This window comes from Nesoenas mayeri (assembly GCF_963082525.1).
Source record: "Nesoenas mayeri genome assembly, chromosome: 2".
NCBI lineage: Eukaryota > Metazoa > Chordata > Aves > Columbiformes > Columbidae > Nesoenas > Nesoenas mayeri.
This window is the reverse complement of record NC_137543.1, coordinates 64888047-64913788: the sequence shown is the minus strand read 5'-3', so window position 1 is coordinate 64913788 and position 25742 is coordinate 64888047. Positions and strand designations below refer to the sequence as shown.

General features: G+C 37.3%; 1 protein-coding gene across 1 annotated transcript in view; it reads right to left on the bottom strand.

The window, feature by feature from the left end:
- Positions 1 to 25742, bottom strand: part of INVS (inversin) — a gene marked incomplete at its 3' end in the record, with an annotated part of 86092 nt that overhangs the window by 24464 nt on the left and 35886 nt on the right. Inside the window, exons 4-10 of the mRNA XM_080364279.1 lie at positions 24189 to 24356; positions 17682 to 17862; positions 14001 to 14110; positions 9687 to 9858; positions 4507 to 4662; positions 2790 to 3019; positions 421 to 527 (exon numbers count right to left, since the gene is read on the bottom strand). Coding sequence (XP_080220405.1) covers positions 421 to 527; positions 2790 to 3019; positions 4507 to 4662; positions 9687 to 9858; positions 14001 to 14110; positions 17682 to 17862; positions 24189 to 24356 — 1124 coding nt within the window. The remainder of the gene's footprint in view (positions 1 to 420; positions 528 to 2789; positions 3020 to 4506; positions 4663 to 9686; positions 9859 to 14000; positions 14111 to 17681; positions 17863 to 24188; positions 24357 to 25742) is intronic.

Sequence of the window (25742 nt, the reverse complement as noted above, 5' to 3'; positions counted from 1 at the left end):
ATACACATTACATCTCTCCCATTTTCTTTCTTCTCACCATATTCCTACCCAATAGAAAGATTCCAGTCTACTCCAACAGCAGCAGAAATGCCTCATCACCCTTTGTCTATACATATCCAGTGTCAACTTCATATGAATAAAAGAAATATTTAATATTTGAAACAAGAATAGAATGCGTAAATACTTTCAGAAATCTCTGGAAGCTCGGGGTTCAAAAGTATAGACAGTTGAAGTTGCAATGTCTTACTTCAAGAAGAGATTTTTCACATTAGAAAAGCTGCTTACACTGAAGCCCAAGTTTACATCCCTCCTTGTAGATACAAGATCACAATTCTCTGGGAACACCTGAACACTTTATGTTGAAATCAGTAGGAAGCACTTCTTTTAAATTACAAAATAATACATTCAGATGAGCAATACCTCTCCTCACTGTTCTCCATATGATTAGGGAAAGCATCAAAACCAAGCAGCAACTTTATAGCATCAAGGTAACCATTGTTGCAGAGCCAGTGCAAAGCAGTTCTTCCCTGTAAACAACAAAAATAAATATTATCCCCAAACTCTATCACACCACAATAAAAGTCATAAATCATACTGTAATTCAATGCTTTTCTGCACATGAGGGACAAACTAATTATTCTAAATGGACTTCCCTGTTAAAACAAAAGAATACAGCACTTAAAAAATGAAGTAAGTTTTATTTTTTTTAGCTGTTGTTTTTAAGCGAGATTACAACACTAGTGCTTTTTCACCTAAAGTGGCTGAAAAACAGCATTAGGACACTACCTCTAGAGTTTCTCTCTTCACAGCTATGTTGCCAGGTCTGAAGCAGCTATGACCTGGATGAATAGACTGAGTGCACCCTCAGCAACTTTGCCGATGACACCAAACTGGGTGGAAGGGCTGACAGAGCAGAAGGCTCCACTGCGATCCAGCGAGACCTGGACAGGCTGGAGGGCTGGGCAGAGAAGAACCTGATGAAATTCAACAAGGGCAAGTGAAGGGTCCTGTACCTGGGAAAGAATAACCCCAGGCACCAGCACATGTCAGGGGTGGACCTGCTGGAAAGCAGCACTGCAGAGAAGGACTTGGGAGTTCTGGTCGACAACAGGTTGCCCATGAGTCAACAATTTGCCCTTGTGGCCAAGAAGGCCAATGGTACCTATGCTGCATTAAGAAGAGTGTGATCAGCAGGCCGAGGGAAGTTACCATCCCCGTCTACTCTGCCCTAGTGGGGCCACATCTGGAATACTGTGTCCAGTTCTGGGCTCCCCAGTTTAAGAAGGACAAGGAATTACTGGAAGGAGTCCAGCGGTGGGCTACAAAGATGATATGGGGCCTGGAGCACTTTTCTTGTAAGGAGAGACTGAGAGAGCTGGGTCTGTTCAGCCTGGAGAAGAGAAGGCTGAGAGGGGATCTCATCAATGTTTATCAATATCTCTAGGGTGAATGTCAAGAGGATGGGACCAGACTCCTTTTAGTGGTGTCCAATGATACGATGAGGGGCAAGAGACACAGACTGAAGCAAAGGAAGTTCCATCTGAATATGAGGAGAAACTTCCTCTCCATGAGGGTGCCAGAGCACTGGAACAGGCTGCCCAGAGAGCTTGTGGAGTCTCCTTCTCTGGAGACATTAAAAACTCATCTGGACACATTCCTGTGTGATCTGCTCTCGGTGAACCTGCTCTAGCAGGTGGCTTGAAATAGATTATCTGCAGAGGTCCCTTCAAACCCCGTCCATTCTGTGATTCAGGCTGTTTTCTAGGCTGCTCCAAAATGCAGCGCAAGGCTGAAAAAATTACTACAGAGCTCAAAGTCAGATGAAGTTTGACGAAAGCTTATCAGCACATGCAAACAAGGGAAGATTCCAGCTGTACTTTCAAAATGAGCTTGATTTCAGAATCTAAGCAGAAATCCAATTCTCAAGCTGCACTCTATACGTCCAGCTCATATCTGACCACTTTTGGGACTGGGATCACAGATCCGCAAGACAATTACCTCAGGCTCTGTTAATATCAACAGAACACATTTCACTTCCCTTTCAGGTCATGCCTTCTGTTGGTGTCTTGTTTTTCTGAACTCCAAATTTAGGAAGGCTGGGTACCACAGAAAAACATCAAGACCATGCCCTCCAATACATAGCCACAGGAAAAGTTTAACAAATTGGGTAAAATTCTTTTGACTGATGAAGTTCTAATGACTTCTGAGAAATTATGTCATATTACAAAGAAATCTGTTATATGTTGCACAATTGTTCTGGCTCCTAATTTCACTTACTGCTTGATTACTGGCATGAAAGAATACATGAACTTATCAGCGGGGTATTTTTTCACCTGGAAGATACGTATGTGGATATTTATGTGGATAAGTAACTGAAGTTGTTGTTGTGCAACCTCACTTGCAATATCTTGCTTGCTCTATCTCTATGCTGAAGAAACACATTACAAACTACAAAATTACATTCCCATGTCAGCTGTTAATAAGGAATGATAGAAGTTAAGAAAGCAGATGATTAATATGACTCCTCATAAGATCACACTTTGACAAGGAGAAGTCAAAAGCGATATGGAAAAATATGAATCTTCATGCTGCATATGAAAATGTTACTTTTCACTCAAAATTTCAGAAGTGAAGCCATAGGGAAAATTATGTCAGGATGCATTTCATGATCAACAGCAGCAAAGATGCTTCGATGTCCCAGAAAAGAGAAAGACCTTGAAGAAAAGGGAAAAGTTTAGACTTACGGTTATTCTGAGGTTAATTAAACAGCCCAGTGAAGAACAACATACCTCCTTATCCTGAATATTTGGATCTGCGTTGTTTTCCAGTAACACTACCATACAGTTAATGTAACCTCCATAAGCAGCACACTGCAGTGGTGTTCTACCCGCGTAATCCTGCACGTTAGGATTGATTTTATTTTCTATCAAGATTTGGCACACGTCAGCATTTCCTCCTAGGGCTGCCCAGTGAAGCGGGGAATGGCCATCTTGGTCCACCAGATCTACTCGTGCTCCTCCTGCAACAACAAATACATTTTTTGAACACAGAAAGAAAATACTTTTGAAAGAAAAGATAACAAAGAACAGCTTTCTGTTCAACTAGAACTTATTTGATAAACTGATAAATCAGAGAAATATTTTGGAAAGTGATTTCAACTTGATCACTCAAATCCACATCCTAAATCAAAATGAATTGAGAATGAGATAGTTTCAGTGAGCGTCAGGCTTCTGACTTTTTCACAAGCTTGTCAGTATCCTCTTGGATGCTTTAGAATCTCCACATTTATCAAATCCCCTTGAAAAACTTAGTCTTTATTTGTTTCAGGCCTATTAATTTTCAGTGAAACTTTTATTTCTTAACAACAAAATCACATTTGAAAATTAGACTTCAGGTGAAATATCTTTTTAAAACTCTAAAGCAGATAAAATACTCACAAGTGTAAGGAACTTTTTTTTAAAAAGCTTTTTTTTTTTTTTTTAATTCAAGCATGAGAAGACCATTATGCAGATAATTCATTTCTCTATGTGCTCTTGTCAGATGTAAAAACTCTGTACAAACATAGAACACTAGAAGTATAAAAAAAATGAACCAACCAGCAACAATGACTCTCTATATCATAAAATATGTAATTTAAGATAATTCAGATTCTGATAACCAATCTTCTTGCATCTACCAAAACTAAATGGCATAGGAGGTGGGATGAAGAGCTTAACAAGAGGTTTAAGTACGCCCAGCAGATCATGAAGGGAGTCACGCTTTTCACTAAGAAACGTTGGTTGATGGAAAACTTGCAGTTTGTTAACCTGGATACTTCAACTGTCTGTAAATGAAATAATACCTCAAGTAGGAGGGAAACTGCTTGCAGCTACTTAGAACTTTACTGTGAAGCTAACATGATAGAATTTTGCATCTAAGGTACCACTGTTCTTTCACCATATTTCATCCACTTCAGCAGAGTTTTTACAATTATCTAAAGCTGCAAATTTTAAATGCTATTTCTGCCTGCAAATAAAATACTGCTTATAGAAACTAACCAAAGGAAAATATTGATTTAGGATTTTTGATAGCTACCTTTATTAAAAAATAAAGATTCATTTAAATAGCCAATAAGAAGCCTAAAAATGCTTTTTCACAAAAGACAAGAAAGATTAGTTTGGTCTTATATACTAGAGAAAAAAAAAAGAAAGAAAAACAATTTCTTGCTAGGGGAAGAGGTGGTTTGAGAGACTAGAATGTACTTGAAAAGGTCTGAGCAGAAAAGAGCTGTGAAAAGAACTATCCAAATATTGCAAATTTCTTATTTAACTCTTCTAGATATTTTGCACATTCCGATCATCTTTTACATTTGTTAGCGCTGTTTCACAAAGGGAACTTCCAGACAACCCCAAATTTAGAGAAGACATTTTCTCCCCCACCTCCTGCTCAGCTATGCTGTTTATTCCCCAGTCCGTCAGAAAACAGCACCAGACCTCTGAACCGGTTTGTAGATTCATAACAGCTGACCTTTAATGAGTGTTTGTATCACTTCTTTGTGTCCCATCTCACAGGCTCGGAAAAGTGGGGTGTGTTTCATGACATCCAAAGCATCTACCTGTGCGTTGTGTTCCAACAGCAATTTGATGGTGCTGACATGGCCAGAAAGGGCAGCGGCGTGTAACGCTAAAAGAATAAAGCAGAAAGAGAAAACCAAAATCACCATATCATGAGCTTTGGAGGTTCACAATTAGAGAACAGTCAAAATGAAAATAAACTTCAGTCTTTTGGGGGACAAAAAAGTGCTTTCAACCATAAGAAACTGATGAATCAAAACAAGGGATTGCTAACAGGAAAGTTTACAGGAAAGTTTAACAAATTGGGTGAAATTCTTTTGACTGATGAAGTTCTACTGACATCTGAGAAATTATGTCATATTACAAAGAAATCTGTTATATGTTGCACAATTGTTCTGGCTCCTAATTTCACTTGATTGAAATGCCAGTCCAACCAGTTCATGGTTCCTTTTGAAGGACAGGAGAGCTACACATATCAATGGGATTTCAAACCAATGGAGGATACACATATTAGCATTTCCTTACCATTCAATTAACAGAGCAATAAGCAGAAAAATTGTTAGGCCTGAAAAAAGTTTCTTGTACAAACTTGTACAAATAGGAATTTTAACCTTAACGACACCAAGATTGGCTTATACTGAGGATTTGTGGAAGGTTAGCAGCTTCTGATTAACACAATCTACTTCTGCCTCTGTTCTGTGGCATTTCTTAGATCATCTCAATGGAGATGAAACTGTCCATTAGCAGTGAAAGCAAGCTTCCACTATTTCTTCAGTGTTTTCCTGAAAATACCTTTTTTTTCCCTTTCAAATAAGCAAAACTGTCTCAACTAATACTAACTCCAGATAATCACCCAGTTGTTCTCCCCCATTTTTTTGTTTTCAGAATTGGAGAAATCTTTGCACAAAATGATGTAGCAAGGCCATCGCATCTCGCACAGTAGCTGCATCTCCCCATTTTCTTCAGGAAAAAGATGCTGGAAAGACCAGATACTGCATTTTGTCTCATCCTTACAATTTGCGTAGTTCAGTTGTATGAAAACTGTTGATTCTGCAGGCTCCTACTCTTCCATAGTTTTCTTTGCTCTTTCCTCTTTGAATGTATGCAGACTGAGTCCAAACCAACAAACCACACAGAGATACTTCAGATACTTCAGACCTCAGAGGTAAAGACATGATGTCCCGGAGCTGAAGTTGCTCCTGGGCTGACACAATGTCCTGTTGGCACCAGCAGCTGGAGCGGAGGAAAAGGTTGAAATGCCAGTCCAACCAGTTCATGGTTCTTTTTGAAGGACAGGACAGCTACACATAGCAATGGGATTTCAAACCAATGGAAGATACACATATTGGTGATTTCACTTAAAATTTTATTTCAAAATGCTTTGGATTATTTCCTATAGTCAGCGAAAGAACTGGATAATCTATGTTCTTATACTGCCTTACATGTAGAATATTTCAGAGATGACAAAATAAAAATAATTTAGAATAAAAACACAAAAAAGTGCAATTCATAAATGTCCGTTTAGTAAAATGTATTCATATTTTCCCATTAAATCTGACAAATATTCTTCCTTGGTGAGAATTCAGTGTGCTCAAGCAAACAAAACGTGTGGCTATGAACAGTACCTGCCTGTCTTGACTTGTTTAATATGCCAACAGGCAGGGTCAGGATCCAGCAGAGCCATTATACAGAAAGGCACACCACGAAGGGCCAGCGTTAGAAGGAATCAGTTGAGTCACAGCCAGCATATCAAAACAGGCTTTTTGTATCTGCCTGCTACTCTTTGCCCTGGTACCAGCTCACACAGCTTATGAAACAGTAACTCAGCATAACCCATTACACTGTCACTACTAAAATGCACAGGTTGTTCTTTCTGTCTGTGAGTCAAATCCAGCTGAAGTGTGTTGTCTTAAAACAGATTGTTGAAATCAGTGCTCGTAATTCGAACTCTGGTACAGACGAATGAGGTGCTTCCAACAAGAACTGGGGTCCCAGCCAGGGACAGAACAAGAAGCGCTGCTTTAGTAATTGAAATCATGCCTTTAAGATGACACTGATGTTTAACTGTTGCAGCTACAAAGCACAGGGGAACTCATCACACCCGTGAAAACTATCTGTAAAGAGCAGGATCTGTGGTAGCGAGGCGAGTGGGTGGCTATCAGCAGAAGTGTGACAAGAATGAGATCCCTGTCGCTTTGTACGTTTGGATAGGCCTGCTTTTCATGGTCTGACCTCACAGTAAACTCTAGGTTCTGTTTTTTGTACTGCGTTTCTTATGAAACCAAAGGCAGTAAACCACTCCATCAGATGACACATGGGGTGTGTATAACAATACAATAGAAAAAGAGCTGCTGTGTCAGCTTGGCCGCTTCTTCCCCCCTATCACTCATTCTGACGCAGGCATCTTGTTTCGCACTTTGTGCTCAATATTTTCTTGTAAGCCAAATTTTCTGTGATGGAGTCACGGTGACTGAAGAGATTCTTGGGCCAGCTGGTCACAATAGGCCCTTTGTTCCGCCGACAGACAGAGCCCTCTCCATTGTAGGCAGTGACGGCAGCACTATAAAGCTGCCCCTGTAACACTCCTGCGGCGCTGATCTCGGAGAACAGGGAAATTCCTTTCCCTTGGTGTCATTCTCCTACACAATGCGGAGAGGCTGGATGTTCCAACAGAGCTGAATGGAGAGCTTGCTCTTCTTAAGTGAAGGCAAAAGGCTGAGTTAATGCAACAGTATAACTGAGCTTAGTGAAGCAGGCACACAAAAGTGAGAAAAACACAACCTTGAACTCTCCTCAGCAACTGTATCCCAGGCAGGGTGGCATGTATGCTGTTTTCTATTAGTGCACAGTTTCCTGTCAGAATACAACGCTACTTTACCTCACCAAAACTTGGGAATGATTAAGAACTTTTGGGAAAAAAACAACCGAGCAAACAACAAAACACAACAGCAACAACAACAAAAAGCAAAACAAAACAACATCACCCCCACCAGATATCTGAAATCGGAGAGTGATTTACCGCTGGGTTTCCTTTAAAGTTTACAGCTCACTATAATAAAGCCCATGCTACTGCACATGCTTGCACAATGGTAAAATTTTGATTGCTCGACAGCAAGTGACAAACAGCACAGTTGCCCACTTTAGGACTATGAATTTGTTCTACTCAACAGCAGTTTCAAGTAAATGAAAAACCCATTCATTTCATTGAATTAAAAGCCCTACAAACAAAAAAATCAAGATTAAAAGGTGATTACACATCACTGCTATGAAAGGTTTAAGACTAGAAGATAATAAACCCAACCATCTGAATTATTCAAGCATGAAATCCACACCTGAGTAGTTTATGAAACACAGTATGTGATTTCTGCCTGCAAAAGAGAAAACCCTTTGCAAAGAGGTTTGCACAGTGACTACAACAGTACTGCACCTTAAGGTCTGAAACAAATACTGTGAGGTCTTTTAAAAGGAACTGTCAGGTAGGTGAGACTGACAAAAGATGAAACAAGACTAAAATGGTAGAGTATGTAGTTTGTAAAGTCATCAAACACAAAGACTGAGATTTTAGTTGCTGCACTATTTCTTAAACTCAAAAATTACAAACTATAATAACCTGGAAAAATATTTTTTGTGTGTGTGTTAATTTGTAAGGAAAGAAAGAGTTTTGATATTTAAATGGAATTTTATGATAACTGTACTTGGCTTTTTGTGTACAGATCTCCGACACAGCCAAAGGAAATAAAAATTTCATTTTTTTAATACTAAACTAATAGCCATGCATGTCATCTTTCAAATCCTGAACCGTGCAACCCTGACATTGCATTTATTTACCCTTTTTATATAGTTCAAAGTATGATCTGAAAGAGAGAAGCTGTTAAACTAATATCCTTTTTTTCTGGGTTGGGATAGATCCATACTGCAAGTTCCCTAAATCTAAGCATGCAGCTTAGGCTAGTTTGTGTATCTGTGCAGCCAAAGGATTCTTTGAGTATACTTTAAAAGAAACATATTAAAATTTACATAAACAAACATTGCAATATACAGTCTTGTTTGTTTAAAATAACACAGTTTACAGAAGAAATGCCCTCTACTGTATTATGTATAGGTGTGTGCTCGGGCTATCAGCTCAGCTCTCATTTTACTACTTACTATACATAGGTATACATTTTTGCACTTCTAAATTTGTGACGTGGCTGTGACTGGCACAGGGTAGTTCATGACCTCCTCCCACACAGCTTACCCCTGCACCCCCCTGCTACCAAACCCCTCCAATTTATGCCCAATATATTCACATTCTCCTCTTTTTGTATTCAGATGTGATCAGCACACAATACAGCTCCACTGCTTTTACCTGTCTTTCCAACACTGTTGAATACATATACCCTTCAACACCTGACTCTCTGTCAGAACTGTGATCCTATTTTTGTTGAAAGTACTACACAGGTACAATATTTCTAACATAAATTCTTATAATTTTTCATTAAAGGAGATAAATTCATAGTTGCTATAGGAAATTTTGAATTTCATTACTTACATGCTTTAATTCTGAAACACTGTTGCTTACCTATTTTTTGCTTTAGGCAGATAATGGGATGATAAACTTGGGGGTTATTAAGTTTAACCTCTTGTTTACATTACAGACGTGCAATAGCTCTAATCTTTATTACACTATCTTTACAAATAACCGTGGTACTTGTGATTTTCATTTTTAACCACTTCACTGGTTAGTTTGCTCTATATTATTTCAAAGTATTTAATTACTGACAATTTTTTTTAAGAGGCATTTTCAGGGAGGGTTTTTTAAGCAATTGTATTTCATTTCGGCCTTCAAAATACAGAACAGCTTTTCCTTTCCCAGGATTACAGATCCAACTAAACAGAAGCACAGCAGTACATTTCTTCTTTTTGCTCTGTTTCAAGTGAACTGGTCTAATCTGCACAGAAAAGATTTGTTTCTTTCCCACAATAAGGCAAAGAAGCAACTCACACACGTAATTATACTACTGCAGAAATATTTTCAGGATTACACTACACATCCAGGAAAAAAATGAATATAGATTCTAACAGCGTTTTTTATTTGGTGAGAACCACGCTAACTGGAAACATTCAGTGGCTCTTTATTGTAAAGCATCTTACCTGTGCCAGCGTATTTGTCTGTCATATTGATATCAATGTCCAGTTTTAAAGTCAGCATCGTCCTAATGACATCATCGCTGCCTTTGCCAGCTGCCCACATGAAGGATGTTCTTCCCTCGAGATCTGAGTCATCTTTTACAGAGGGATGTTTCAAAAATACTTCAACTGTTTCCTGAAAAGACATGCTATTGAAATTAACATGAAAAGGAATTTGTAACAACAAGAAACTATTGTGTCTCATTTAGCTGTTTATGAAGCAAATCAAAGCTTCATTTTTCCTTTTTATGTTTATAGAGGGTAATAGCTCAACGGGAGCATTGTCTTTTCTGCTGTGCCCTTTTCCTCATCAATTTGCACTGCACGTTCTTAACGATCAGTTTAATGCTGTCGTTTATTTCAAACTTCTTTTTAGTGTCAAACATCATATGTTCATCATAAGGAAGTAAAAGAAACTTCAGTCACTGTGAAGAAAGCAATGAGATTAATATTATCAGCTTATCAAAATATTACTGTAATACTGTGATGCTAAAATAATGTTCCTTCAAAATATTCTCCTGACGGGTTACTAATTACTAAATATCATAAATAAAAAAAGGATTCAGAAAGTCTTTACGTTTGAGTCCAGGCTTTCCACTGTAACTGTTACAGTAAATTCTCTATTTAGACCGAAGTAAAAAGAATTATTTCTTCAAATGCTGTGTTTGTGTTAAGCGAACAAATCCACTTGTTTAACTTGCTGCTGAATTCTTACTAAAGCCACACAGGAAAGGAAGGGAGAGGAAATCACTACTGCAGCAAAAAGAATTAAAGGAAGATTTTTCCCTTTTCTATCTAATGTCTTACAAAGGCTGTGTATTTAACAGCTGGTAAACATCTCTTAAGAGCCACTGATAGGCTGGCCAATAAAAACTGGAAAAGTGGGTTTTGTTACTTTTATATTTTAGTATTAACACTATTTTATCCTTTCCCCAGTGTGACCCCAAAATAGTGCTATCACTGCTCTAGGTGGAATAAGAATTCTGTGGCTATAAGGAATCAAATGCTTATAATCACAAAGGCGTTAAAATTCCTAAGTCCCACTGTTAGTCTGATTTTTTTTTAACTACTACTTTTTACTTCATCCCTTTAAAGAAATAGGAAATTTCTCATTTATCTCACATTAATGTGACCAAAGATCCTAACAGCCTAGGGAATTCGGGTCTGTATATGAACTATTAGTTTATTGTAAAAAGGTCCAGCCAGAAGTAACGAGGAATGGAAGAATTAAGCCTTCCACACTAACCAGCGTGTGTCTGTGTGCTCACACTGACCATGGCCACCCCTCATACACCAAGGGCTGCTCATTAGACTGGCAGCCCAGCCCCCTGCCAGTGCTCTGCACTGCTTGAAACCCTGTGCGAAGGCCAGACCTTTTCAACGCCGTGGCACACAGGCTACAAACATAAATAAGTCATTTCATTTTTCTGTTATGTTCCTTTCAATCACTCTTTTTTAAATTTTTTTTTTTCTAGTGTTTTAATGCGAAAAAGTGGAAGAAAACATCATAGTGCTATGAGAGTTATCTTCCAAAATGAAGGTGACACGACTTGAAAATGAAATGGAAATAAATGACAACAGGATAGTTAAGAAATCAGAAAACAGAAGTATGAATCAGTTTAATTCTACATGTATTTTGTCACGAGAAATCACATGTATCTTATCTGTATTAAAAAAGAAAAAGTGGAGAAAACAAAATGAAAAACAACAAAGCCGAAAAACAACAGGAAAGGAGAGAAATAAACCTGGATCATTTCACTCTGTGTTACCAAGAAACTCTGAAAAATACTAAATATTATTTTTGAATATTCAAAAATAAGACAGGGGTCTCCACATTTCATTTACTAGATGAATCTATACAAGTATCTGAAAGGGAAATACATTGTCTTCAATGTTTCTGGAAATTTTTTTTAATATATATTTAGTCCTGCATTCTGCATACTAAAATCAACACTAACAGAGCATTTGCCTTCACACATGAAGTTCAAAAATTTAAAATGGATGTTTATTTGGACCTTCTGCAGGATACCTAAAACTTCCACATTTCCAGCAACCTATTTGGGTGGTTATATCAGTCAACTTTTCTTCTAGAACTTTTCCTTCTATAATAAATGGGAGTAAGTTCGTCTTAAAGAACAAATTCCTCAGGTAAATTAAGTGCTGGCCAAGCCTCTTTGGTCTTTAAATACCAAAAATAGCACATTAGAGTAAGTAACCCACAGAAAAACAGAGCAAAGAACAAGATATTGAGATATTTACAATAAACACAAAAGAACAAACTTTCTTCTTGTTTTTTTGGACTAAGAAACACCACATTTTAACTGAGAAATGTACCGTGCCTATCCAGACTTGGGCAGACTGAACAGAATAACAACATGGCCCTCAAACCATAAATGTATAGATGCTACTGCCAAAATAAACATGGATGTGTTTCCACATGATTGTTTGACTGTGTATATGGAATGCAACAGTGAGAAATACTCAAGGATTTGTAGGTAGTCCAGGAAAAAAAAAAGAAGAGCAAAAAGTGGTGTTCAGAAACAACCAAAGTGGTAAAAAAAAAAGAGAAGCTCCAAACATAACGTAGGCAAACAAACAGAGGCTCTCTGTACATCATGAGCTAAGAGAGGCCTGCAGACTTGAATGAGACCCTGATACATCATGTCAGATGGGAAACAGGACATTCATTGTAAGTCCACGAGATTGCAAATGAATGAATGATTCCATCACCTACTCTTATTTCCACATAAAAACCTAAACGATATCATAGTTTGGCTGGCTGGTGGGATCAAAAGGCAGCAACATGATGAAGATGTTTCAGTACAACTGAATCGAGCCCAGAGATAGCCAGCCAGTAAGGAAAATAACTTTCTAGCGACATATCACTATAGAAAAAAAACAAACCCAATGATAAAAGCATGTGGAGATAATCACCAGATTGTAAATAAAAACATTCTGTCTTCCCATGAGTCTGACTCAAACTAGAAAGAAAGGCTTTTACAACATAAATATTTTAGGTGTGTGAGTCAGACCCAAATTGTACGTACCATGTACAAAGCATCTGTAAAAAGTCTTTAAAAATTTGTACACTATCCACAGACATATGCTCTGATTAAAGTCTGAATTTAAAAAGAAATACCTGTATGGTCTTACTAAGACCAGCTCCAAAAAAACCCACCAAAACCCCAAAACTCACTCTCACCAAGAAACAGAAGGTGACAGTTGTGGTATTAACATACATTGGCCACTTCCCTCTTTCAATTGTACTTCTGGATTTGTTAACTTGAATGGTTCTCAAGGGTTTTAAAATTTAACTTATGTTACAATAATTAACATGTGGGTTGGAAAGACTCAAACTAGTATCCCTGTTAAGAAAATGGTGCAATATTACATTAATGAGCATAAATTATGCTACATAACTACATTAATGAGGCACTAAACAACCTTATTTTGCTAAGGGAGCTTATCAATAATACAACTGAACACAAGTTAGATGGGAGGTCTCAGCTTACTATGCATGGCATAATTCATCTATGAGAGACAGAACGGCATGAAAAAAGCCTTCTTAAGTTGCAGTGCTTGAGGATGACTTCTATAATAACATTTATGACCAGCAACCATTAAACTGCTGAGTTTTATACATAGCTCTACCGTCTCTGATCTTGCTCTGGAAAAAATTGACTTATTCTAATAAAATATAAAAATTAGGCTGTCTGAGAAACCATTTTTTTGTTGTTGTCAGGAATTTAAAAATATTTTTAAAATATTAAAAACTTTAAAAAGCTTCTAAAAATATAGTGGTCATGGCAAATTCTGGCAAAATGTACTCACTCTTCAGCCACACTTTACGAGACAAAGGCTCATTCATAATGGCAAATATTAATAAGTTAATCACTTTCAAAGAGTGGTTTCACTGGTACTGTAGCAGCTACGCAAATGCTCACACAGGTGATCTTACTCTAGATACCTTATATCTGCTTAGATATTGCTATAAGGAGCTTTAAAAAGCGAAAGCTCAGTAAAATAGTAGGTGCCATTCTGCTTTCTACTGAAACACCTACATGACTACTGTGTGTTCTGATGCAAACATATAGATCAAAGGGCTTCTCTTTGTACGGCAATTTAGTCTTAAAATCTATGTTAGTAGTCTGAAATTAAACACATTCATATAACATAAGAAAACTCTGAATTGAGTTTGTGCAGACAACACTTTGTTATGTTATAAAAACAAAAAAAGCAAAACATATTTACTTCATATTTAGGGTACGTGCTACTTACAGCAAAGTTGCTCTGTGCTGCATAATGCAGGGGTGTTGCACCTTGGCTATCAGATGGGATAGTTCCAAACTTATTTCTTTCTAATAAGAGATGGACAATCTGTGCATGACCTGAGAAAAATAATAAAATAAAACCAGATATGTGTCAAATCCTGAAGTTAAACACTTTGAATTAAAAAAAGAGAGAGAATGAACAGACCTCAATAAAAAAAAGTATGTTTGTGTTGTAGCCATTATAGTCTAAATGTAAGACACAATAGTGTCCCACTTCCACAGCCTGTATCCTTATATTTGAGGGGCGTCTGTAAATCAGGACCTATGAATAGGAGCATGTGGAAAGATTTTCTGTTTCTTTTAAAATAAATCACGAGAGCACCTCCCTAAACAAAGAAACCAGCAGTAGCTGGTCAGATAACTGTGATATTAACAGTGCAATGAGTCAGTTGAATAGTTCTAGAAAAAGCTTCTGATAATTCAGCTGAAATACTGCATTTGAGTGAGAGGTCAGTCAGAAGCAGTAGGGTGAGCATAGACTGATGTGGAGCATTTGTCCATCTACATTAAAAGGTAGCTAAACCAACACTAACTACAGTTTCATCCTACACCACATTGTTTTACAGAAGTTAAGTGTAAATTCTTTACTTAGGTAAGTACTTTACTTAGGTAATTTTGATTTATTCAATCAAAATTTCAACTGAAGATGTATAAGGGAATCTGAAGGCCAGTCTACTGTCAGCTGCTATATCTGCAATAAAAAACGATCTGACACACACAACCCACTCCATCAAAACAGATTAGGATATTTTTTTATTAAAATCACAACATTTTTGAGGGAGTGGGAAAACTTTATATCCACTTCACAGACAGGAAAACAAAGACACAATATAGTATATTGCCAATAAAGTCAACTGACCCTTTCATATGCTTTCTTTTGTAGGCATAGCCAGCTTACAGAATACCTTAATGATATGGTATTTTAAGAGACACTATAAGGCATAAATCACACAAAAATACTCTGATTTTGCAGGAGCAATCTCCCAGTATCTTGCATGTGGGGAAAACAATCAATTTTGCAGCTTGTTACTTTTGCAGAGTTGACCTGAATTAGTTTAGAATAAATGAAAAAAGTAGGTAAACCTTTCAACTATCAGTAGACTTTTTTTTAATGAAAACACCAGCAATTACAGAATGAAGTTGTGTTACAGTCGTGGTATGTAGCTTTTCAAAACCTAAGAGATGGAGGAGCAGGCAAACCTTTTGTGGAATGGCACTTTCAGACTTCATATGTATAGACGTATCAGAAATGAGAGAAAACAGTCAACTTGAGTCAAAAAGGATGAACAGTTACGTGGGTATTTTTTTTTCTAGGTGTTTTAGGGTTTACAGAAAGGCTCCTCTTTCAGCCATTAAGGCAAGTCTGGACCCAGAACATCACAAGACTGTCCCTCCCCACCAGAAAAACACTAAAAAGAGGGGATGCAATGTTGCTATACTCTTCCCATCTCAACACTATAAGAAGTGAACGGAGGCACATTGGAAGAAGTTGTTTCCGAGTGCAACCCTAGCAGGGAAAACATAGGAGTACTGGGCCTGAATAAAAAAAAAAGTTGCCTGAACTTTCAGGATATAGAACTAGAAAAAGGGTAACTGAACTCTGCAATCAGGACAGGTCTACCTAAATTATCTATGAAAGAAGGCTTGAGAGAGTTGAAAAATATTGCGTGCAACAGTGAATAAGTTGTTGCAAAGACGGATCTCATGTAAACGTTAATTCTTGAGGTCAAGAATTGTCATTTCTGTAGTACTTTTATTTAGAACAGATGTAACTTGGCAAAGACTCTTATTTATACAAAAGGTAACAGGAACAACAATGCCCTAAGATGCAGTCACATGTATTCTATCACCTTTGAAAGAATGTTTGTGGCTGTATCCATGCGCTACTTAAAAACTATTCTTAACCCATTTAGTAACAGTTTAGACTCTTTGAGATTTATACACAGCACCCAGTATCTAGCTTAAAGCAGAACCCTAAAAATTAATCATGATTTACCAATCAGAAGTTTCCCATGGGTATGTGCCACCTAGAGACCCCATCAATTTCACAAAGGACTCTGGATGTCTTGGCACATCTTCCCCCTTTATTCCACACTGGTTAGACAACCAATTTTTCCAAAAAACAAAACTGCTCTCTTAAATACAATTTCAAAACACGACAAATTTTGTGTCTTGGACAGAACCAAGTGATAATGACTATTTATTTGGGGGACTAATCCTATGACACTTGAAATGTTTCACAATTTCTCTGTAAAAATTTGATATCCCTACTTAAATGCAAATCTGAGAACACTTTTTTTTTTTTTTTTAAGAAAAAAATAAACATAATCAAACTACATGTATATTGTCACTGGAGCAGCATTAAATCGCTCCAGTGAGCAATCTGATTCTTTTATTGGCATTCTTTGTCTGCAGTGTCCCAAAGGGTCATGGGGATGAAGCCTGTTAAAAGGGAAGAGAGAGTGTTTGAAGATTCATTCTTTCTATCCATTACATGGTGTTTATTTTTAACTCCTTACGCATAGGAGAATGGAAAACAGGAGGTCAGTTTTCTAAATCGTATTATTTTTGTGCCCGTCATTTTATGAGTCGCATTTCCATGTATTTAGATTATTTATATTTAATCAGGTTTTTACCTGTTTTGCAAAGATCAAGTTTTGTAACCTGTAAAACCAAACCATGCAGAATTCACGTATGCAGGGTTGCAATTTACAGAGCATCTGATTCTCAGGGTAGCAATCTGAACAGAAAAAAAACTTTATCTGAATAAAATTTCTTGTCAGATCTGATTAGATTGTAACGTGTCTGATGAAGAGCTTGTACTAGGAGTAGGAGAAGTGCAGCTCTGCCATCTTCTTCTGCCGTTTCACCTGCAGTTTCTTTGCAGGAATATTTTAAGTCACTTGCCTATTTTGTAAGGGGTCGTTCAGTAAAAATTCTGTAAAATCATCCATAAATCCACATAACTGGGCACATGTAAACTGCAGTACATCATAATCAGCTGAAAGTGAACAAGGGAGTGATGATGCCACTGTGAGCCCCTGCCTTGTGGAGCAGGCACTTCCCTCAGGCACCTGTGATCATCTTACATATGGACCAAGTGAGGGTGCTGGCATAAATCCATATATTATTAGTAAAGTTGTCATATTTTTTCAGATAAAAAGTTTTTAAAAGTTCTGATATTTTCATCATGCACCCCAAGGGATTGTCTTACATACATTTCAGACACCACTGCTCTAGACCACCAGTTGTTATTTTTTTACTTATGAACAAAGCTACATATGCAAGAACATCTCAACGTGGTATAATTGTTCCTAAATCATGACCACATGTAGCCTGCTGAAGTAATGTGTTTTACAGTGCTTCGGAGAATCTGAAGCTAAAAAGTACCAAACAACAACAACAAACCCCAAAACAAACAAAACCCCAAAACCAAACCAAAGCAAAACAAAAACCCCACAACAACACAGTCTACACACAAACTTCTAATCCTGGCCTAACAGAAACTATTATTTTTCTAAGAGAGTAGTTAGCATAATGCCAGACTGGAATTACACAAAAATCAGAGACAAAGATTAAACACCACAGCCAATTAATTATTAAATTACTTCAGTGCTGTCCACTTTACCAAGTAAGGCTGCCCAGTGAAGGGGAGTTCGGAATAAGTTGTCGTAAGATGTCACATTGCAACCTTCATAGGAGGTCAGGACATCAACAACTGCTACGTTCCCATCAGCAACAGCAAAATGAAGGGGAGTTCGTCCTTCGTAGTCTTGCCAATTAAGCAGAGATTCTGTAGGTGCAGCTTCCTTTAAAAAATAAAACCAAAAAACCAACAAAATTTAAAAAAAAAAGTAAGTTCAAGAAAAAAACTATATACTCTTCAGGGATTTTTGAGTCTTATTATAAGGAGATAAACTGTCCTGGTTCAGTAGAATATAGCTCTACAAATATATACTTCTGTTACAGGATAGGCTATTTTCAAGTATTTCTTATGGAATTTTTTTCATACTTACTGTACAAGACCTAATTTTTGGTACACAGCCTCTAGTTTTACCAGTGTTTTGTGCAAGTGGTTCACACAATATAGGCACTAACAGATATAACTTGACTTTTCATTACATTTTCTTTAAAAATACACTAAATTAATTTTCATATAAGGCGCCATGCTATATAGTTTCATATTATGATAACTTCCTCTCTGATCAACTTTTTACTAGACAAATTTATCTTCATTATTTTCTTTCTCAGCCAAAACAGAATAGATACAAATGAACATCATCTTAGTGTTGCATAGACCTCCAAATGGCAACTATCATAAAGGCCCATGAAATACAAACTATAAACTTCACTTCACTGAAAAAAGAGGTATCTCCAAATAAGATGGTAAACAATAAAACAATAGTAACTCAGGATACAGGACACCAAACATCTAGAGTAGAAGCCAAATGTTAAAACAAGAGCTTGAATAAACTATAAGGATGTCCTGGTTTTGCTATAAAACAGGCTTCTCTTTTAGAGAATTTGCCTGTCAGCTAAAGCCTTCATATTAGCTGCATTTTCCTGGAAAACCACATACATGTTTTGGTAAACATAGCAATGGAATGCAAGGTTATTGATAAGGATGGATGAGAGGGGCATCTCTTGTGAGAGGGGCAACGAGAAACAGGTGACTAAGAAACTGACCAACAGAGTATAACATCTCATTCATGTGAATACTTCTTATAAAAGTGGGAGATCAGGAGGATCTCGTCCCTTTTTCCTTACGGCCAACATTAGGAGAGGACCTTGCTAGTCATCCCTGTGAACTGAGGCCTAGTGACAGACTGAATCCAGTCCCGGCTGGCTGCAGAGTCCAGTCCAGGACTTCAGGTGCCGGGCCTTCATCTGCTGGAGCAGTTGCTGGGACTTTCAAGATTGGGTTTGTATATTTTGTATTATTTCCCTCTGTTTTATCAGTAGCATTAGTAAAACATTTTTAATTTTTCCAACTCTCTTCTCTCTGTCCTTCTTTCCCTCCTGATCGCCTGTCCTTAGTGGGAAGGGGGGAGGCAGGGGAAAGGGGGTTAACAATACATCTGCCACGGTTTTATTGTCACCCTGCAAACAAAACCTCGACAAGGGTGTAAGTCTGCTGTTCTATCTCCAACAACTCAGAACAATTCACTGAAATCATGGGAACCCTGTGCAAAATACAAACAAACAAACAAACAAAATATAGTCCAGACGTTTTTAACTTCCAGCACTAGAGTGGATTTTAACCCATGATACCCGAGAAAAACAATCCTCCCAATAACAGAGTGCCACACCATATCTTACAATATACTTGTGAAAGAGGAGGGAGAAACTGTGGTCAGTGCAGCTTGTTAACAATTAAAGTTCCTGAGCCCCTTCTCACTAAACTAATTGCAGTTTTTCCCATTGACTTCACTAGGTACATGAATAGGCCATAAAATCACTTGTATTTGCATTATTTGAAATGCAGTAGCTATTACAAAGAAAACAAACATCTAACATTGAGAACAATAAATCAAGAAGCAGAAAGTCAGGAAATTTAAGTTGATTTCTGTCTATTAACTGACAAAGCTTGTATATTCTATATATTCTATTTAATAGATAAAAAAAATAAATGTTTAGAGTTTTATTTAACCACATGACCTAAGTGCAATTTGTCTAAGTTAATGCTGCAGCAGTAACCTCAGCTCCACAATGCCCCAGTTCTTTGCTTCTTATTGTCTTACTTTCTAACAGTGTCAACTTAAACCTACTAATATTTGATTATTTTAAGTTTTCTAAAGTTAAACATTTACATACTTTGCATACTGTATGTAAATGCTAATTAAGTTGTCTGTCTCTCATATTAAAAAACTGCATCAGTTTTAGATATCTGTAGTTAGCCGTGTTTTACTAGAGAAAAAAATTAACATAGTTGAAACATATTTCACTTCATTACAATATTTAACAGATAATCCATTAAAAACACAAAAAAATGATCTGAGTCTCAACTAAAAACAGAATCAAGTTTAACATTGTTGCAGGCACAAACCACAATAATCAAAGCATGAATAACACTTCTTTTAATAAGCATTCAAAAGCATTTATCTGAGCCATTACAGTGAGAGGTGGAGTTTTATGTACTTATCTAGCTTTAATAATTCTCAAGAGAAAGCTAACTGCTAATATGCTCACTTTCTGTCTACTCAAAGAGCTCAGCAGGGGGAGTATAGAGCCCACTGCAAAAATTCAGATGTGATCTTCATAAGAATCACTTTTAAGAACGACTAAAAATGAATGACGATAGGCACAAAAATTATAACTGAAATTCTAACTCCATCAGAGGAAAACCTGTTTGAAAAGAACAGACGAACAAGAAAAAAAACGCTTATTCACTTTACCTATAATTTATTGATGTAATCTGGAAAGCTAATTTTCAAGCCTCTTAAAAGCACAAGCAACATACTAAATAAATGACTCCTAAAACTCACGGCTTAAAGTCACTGATGTTCCCTAGAACATACCCCCATAATCAAAAGTGTTACTTTTGCAAAACGGTAAAGAATGTTTTAATGACAAAGCCACTGTTTATATCCTGGCCTAAAAGTACTCAGGTGTTTTGTGATTTCTGGCCACTTCAACTAGAATTTTCTAGGCCTCTTCCTGCCTGCATTCAAGGCTATAATTTCTTTGGATTTTAAGTGTTTTTTGTGTAAAATTAACTATAATTAAACTGTGGTACTATATTAATATTTAAAGCACAATACACAGAAGAGAAGCTATGCTTTTTTGTGCAGCAATTAGAACAATGGAACTGTAGGCAATAATGGAAAGTGTCGTATAAATAAACGTCATGTCTCTTACCATGAAGAATAAATAAAGAGGAGAGATATAAAATAGACAGAGAGTATTAAGCAGTTGCTTCCATCATATTAATGGAACCTTATTCTGTTCTTTTCTCCTTAAATCTTCCCAACGTTTTTCATGTAACCAAGCACTTCTGAATCTGGAAAGGTGGAAAAGGAAGTTGACCATGAGAGACTCTCCAGATTAGAGTTTCTCTCTACTACACACGTTTACTTTCTAAATACGTCACGAGTTCCATTTTTGCTGTATTTTGTGGATTTCAGTATTAGATATAACCAATTTGTGCGTAACTGTCACCCCTGCAAACCCAACATACTTCAGCATTCAGCTGAGCTCTTTTCAGTATTGTTTATTTTAACAATCCCTACAGGCTAAGTGCTATACAAACATCAAACAAAAAGATGACCCTTAATTTTAAGAGTTTATAAACAGGAGACAACAAATGGACACATCCAGATGGCAGAGCACAGAAAAAGAAGCCTATTTTTTCAGTAAAACCAGCAGCTTAACTTTTGTCAAGTTTTTATAAAGCAGCACTGGAGAATTCTGAGTAGGACACTAGAGAAAACTAATTTCCTGGGGTATTTTTTCAGAGTGCTAAAGATAACATGAGAGAAACAGCAGCAGCGTTGTTTTTCATAACTTAGTCAGCAGGCAACAAAGGCTGCCAATGCAGATCGACCAGCTGTAGATATCAATATCTAACTGCTATCTGAGCAATGGCAAACACCTTACAGTTTATGGCACTCTGTCATGAAAGCAAAGACAAATGGTTCATGTTGGATGTAATTAAAAAAATTGAAAGGCAACAGAGGCACATAGTTGTAGACCTTTTGCACGGCTGTCTCTCCAAGACAATATTCTCATGACATTAGAAATACAATTACGTATGTTAAGACACAAGATGACAGAAATTTTAACTGTATGGGTACCTACAAGAGAAATATAATGCAGAAAGACTGTGAAGAACTATATAGTTAATCTGGATGTAAAGACTTAGAGAGGAATGAGAATCAAAGGGCAATAGATCTGGAATGAGGTAATACGACAAAAAGTAGCTAAGAAAGGGAGGGAAGATTGTGAGCTCTGCTAGGTAGGTATCTGTCAAGACAAGACAAACTCTTCACTGTAGAGTAGACAAGATCTTACTAAAGAACTAAACTCAGAGGCACCGCAACCAAAAAAAAGTATTTATACTCAGCAACAGAGTCAGTCAACAGATTGATTACCTAGGTAATGTTTCTGTAACATCAACTTTGACAGCATATTCTGTAAGCTAAATTACTTTTACATTTAAACTTGCTATTATCTCACTCCATCAACAAGCATATATAGGTATAACTATTTGGAATGTAAACAATTTAGTTGATGCATGAAAAAGTCTAAATAGAATAAGGAATACTCTCTTCTGTCAGAGTAAAAGAAAAAGAACCAAAAAATCTGGAGGTGATCACAGTTCTGTATTACCTGAAGAGAATCTTTGAGAACACCTGCAGTAAGGAGACAAGTATTCTTGACCTTTTGTAGTACGCTTGGCTGGGAGGGAGTAAATTTTCCTTGCAGCAGCAGGTATGGTGCTGGGTTTCATATTTGTGATTAAAACTGTTGATAACACACCAATGCTTTGGCTGCTACTGAACAGTGTTTGCACAGCACCAAGGATTTCTCTTGGTCATGCCCTGCCCTGTCCTGCTCCCCTGCTTCCTCTAGTGAATGGGTTGGGAGTGGGCAAGAGACTGGGAGGGCACGCAGCTGGGAGAGCTGACCCGAACTGGCCCAAGCAATATCCCATACCATGTAACATCACACTCATCCAAAAAAGCTCAAGGAAAGGAGGAGGCAGGGGCGATGCTCGTGGCTACACCTTTTGTCTTCCCAAGCAGCAATTAAGCCTGCAGAAGCTCTTTTTCCACTTTCCTGGGAGTAGCCAACACCTGCCTGCTGATGGGAAGTACTGAATAAATTTCCTTTTTTTCACATACAGCTTCTGCTTTCCATACTGAACTGTCATCATCTTCATTCATTAGTCTTCTTGCTTCCTTCTATTTTCTCCCAGTCTTGCAAGAGGGGAGTGAGTGAGCAGCTGTGCAGGTGTTAGGCTGTTGCCTGGGACAACCACAAATTTAAAAACATTTACCTTGACTATCTAGTGTTTGAAAAAGCCTGTATTTGAATATAAGAACCTTTACCTACTTCTCAGCAAATTTGTTTCTCTAGTGTGGCAGAAAAGTAGATGGTACATATAAACTAAAATTTTGTGACAAATTATTTCACGTTGAGGCCAAATTACAAATCTCTTGAGTATAAAGAAGTCATACAGAAACAATACACCGGAAACCTCTCAAAAACTATTTTTATAGTTAAAAAAAGTGTCAATAACTGTAAGACTATCAATGTGATTTAAAGAAAAGCAAAGCTAATGTTCATATGCCACACAAAAGTTCTCAACTTGCAAGCTAATCAGGCAAACAGACATAGAAGTCATTGTAGTTAGCTTACAATCAATATGTGTCTAGTTCTAAAAGACATTCCAAAGACAAAGATATAGAGATTGCTGTAATATGACAGAAAAATTAAATTAGGATTTCTGTATCTTTCCATGTTAGTGAAGTTGAGCGATTTCCACAGAATAAAAAGGTAAAAATCAAGCTGAGCACATTATTTCATTGCACTCGTTACAACTGTTCATGTAAAAAATGAAACTGAAATACTGCAGAAAGAGAAAATAGGCCACTAAGGAAAAATTATTAAATCTGTACAGAAAAATGTCTGGAAAGTCTCTCAATAAACTGACCATGGTCTGACCGATAATTGATCAAATATCTCGCAGAATTCTGACTCAAAAGACCAAATTAAATTAGATTTCTCACTACAGTTAACTAGAAATAAACTTTCAAATAATGAAGAAAAGACACACAACAAAGAAATCAGTCAGCGAGATGCAACTAAGATGAGTAATATGACTGCTCATTTTAACTAGAACTTGCAACCCCCTCCACCCTCTCTCCCCCCGCAAATGAACAGCCACACACATCAAACTAATTAAGAGACTATACATAGTCCATGAGCTAAAGCAAAGACATTCATCCATAGAACTCAGAAAAACTCATTTTAAGATTTTCTCACCAAATTCTGGATATTATGAAAACCAAATTATTTCATTTTCAAAGAGTCAGTGGATTAAAATGAAAAATTTTAAGAGAACAAAAAAATATTTCTATCAGGGTAACGTAATAAATACAAAAAGTGTTCTACATATAAAAGACTTTCTTACCAGAATACATTTCACTGTGTGAACTGCACTAGGGTCCTTGTTGTTAGCTGCCCAGTGAAGTGGGATTTTTCCTTCAATATCAGGGATTCCAATATTTGAATCATGTTTTATGAGAAGTTTCACATGCTCTGGGTTATTGTAGTAGGCACTCCAATGCAATGCAGTTTGCTGGAACACAATATTCACAAGTTTTACAAACACATTGAAAAATGAATATAGGATGAAAATTAAAGTGGGTTAGAACCTGAAATATGATTTAAATACATTTTCACAAAGAAAGAGATCGCCTAGTCCAACTCCTCTGCTCAAAGCATGGTCAACAGGGCGATCAGGACACTTTCCGGTCAGATTTTGAGTTATCTCCACAGACAGAGATTCCACAACCTCTCTGGACAACCTGTTCTAGTGTTTTACCTCTCTTGCAGCAAAAGAGTATTTTCTCAGGTTCAAACAGAATTTATTATATTTCAACTTGTGCCTATTGCCTCTTGTCTGTTCACTGCTGACCACTCAGAAGAGTCTGGCTCTATCTTCTTTACCTCCTCCAATCAGGTATTTATACACATAGGTAAAATCACCCCTGAACTGTCTCTTCTTCAAGCTAAACATGTGCAGGTCTCAGACTCTCCTTGATGGCAGTTGCTCCGACCTGTTAACCACCTTTGTGGCTCTTCACTGGATGTACTCCAGTGTCCATGCCCTTACTGTACTGGACAACCCAAAAGTAGACACAACATTCCATTTGTGGTGCCACCAGTGCTGAGCACAGGGGATGGACCATGGGTAAAAACAGGTTTAAACAATGGGTAAATGAGCAATCTTCTGTTACAAAGAGGACTGACAGAAAATGGAACACATGTACCTAGGGTGGGTAACCATACAAAATCACTGGAGAATAGGCTTCAAACAAAACTGAATCAGAGGCCCATCTGTCTAAGTAAGAGTAGATACTCAGGCATCTTTGCTGCTAAGGTCTCAATTAGATCTAAGCTACAGCATCTTAAACGGGACCCACACTGAGAAGCCCTTATGCTTGGAATATACATATTTCTGATAGGAGATGAACTGCTTCATATGAGGATTTCTTGGATGATGGCAGGAGAATACTGTCCATGCTACTTAGGCAGCCAACAGGGCAATGACATTGGATGCAGCAATTCCAGACCTGCAGAAAATATCTGAGCTTGGTATTAAGCAATCATGTCCAAGTTAGAATGATCATTTGAAGCAGGCACCAGAGCTGCACTACGGAACAGCTGCTGTAAGTAGTTTGGTCCCTCTTACATTTGGAAATCTCTTGTTATAAATTGACAATGAAGAACAAAACAAGATGACTCTCCACTAGAGGAAGATGGCACTGAATTCTGAGACTGAACTTGGATCCATCTTTAGCAAAGGTTTTGATTTTCTGTACTGTCCTTGATCACTCGGTATTCTGAGGTTGAATATTACTGAATATAATGCCCACCAACCCATGGCAGCCCAATAAAACATCAAAAGACAATCCAGGCTCCTATTCCTAATTCCTGACTGCCAGTGGCTTTTTATGGGTAT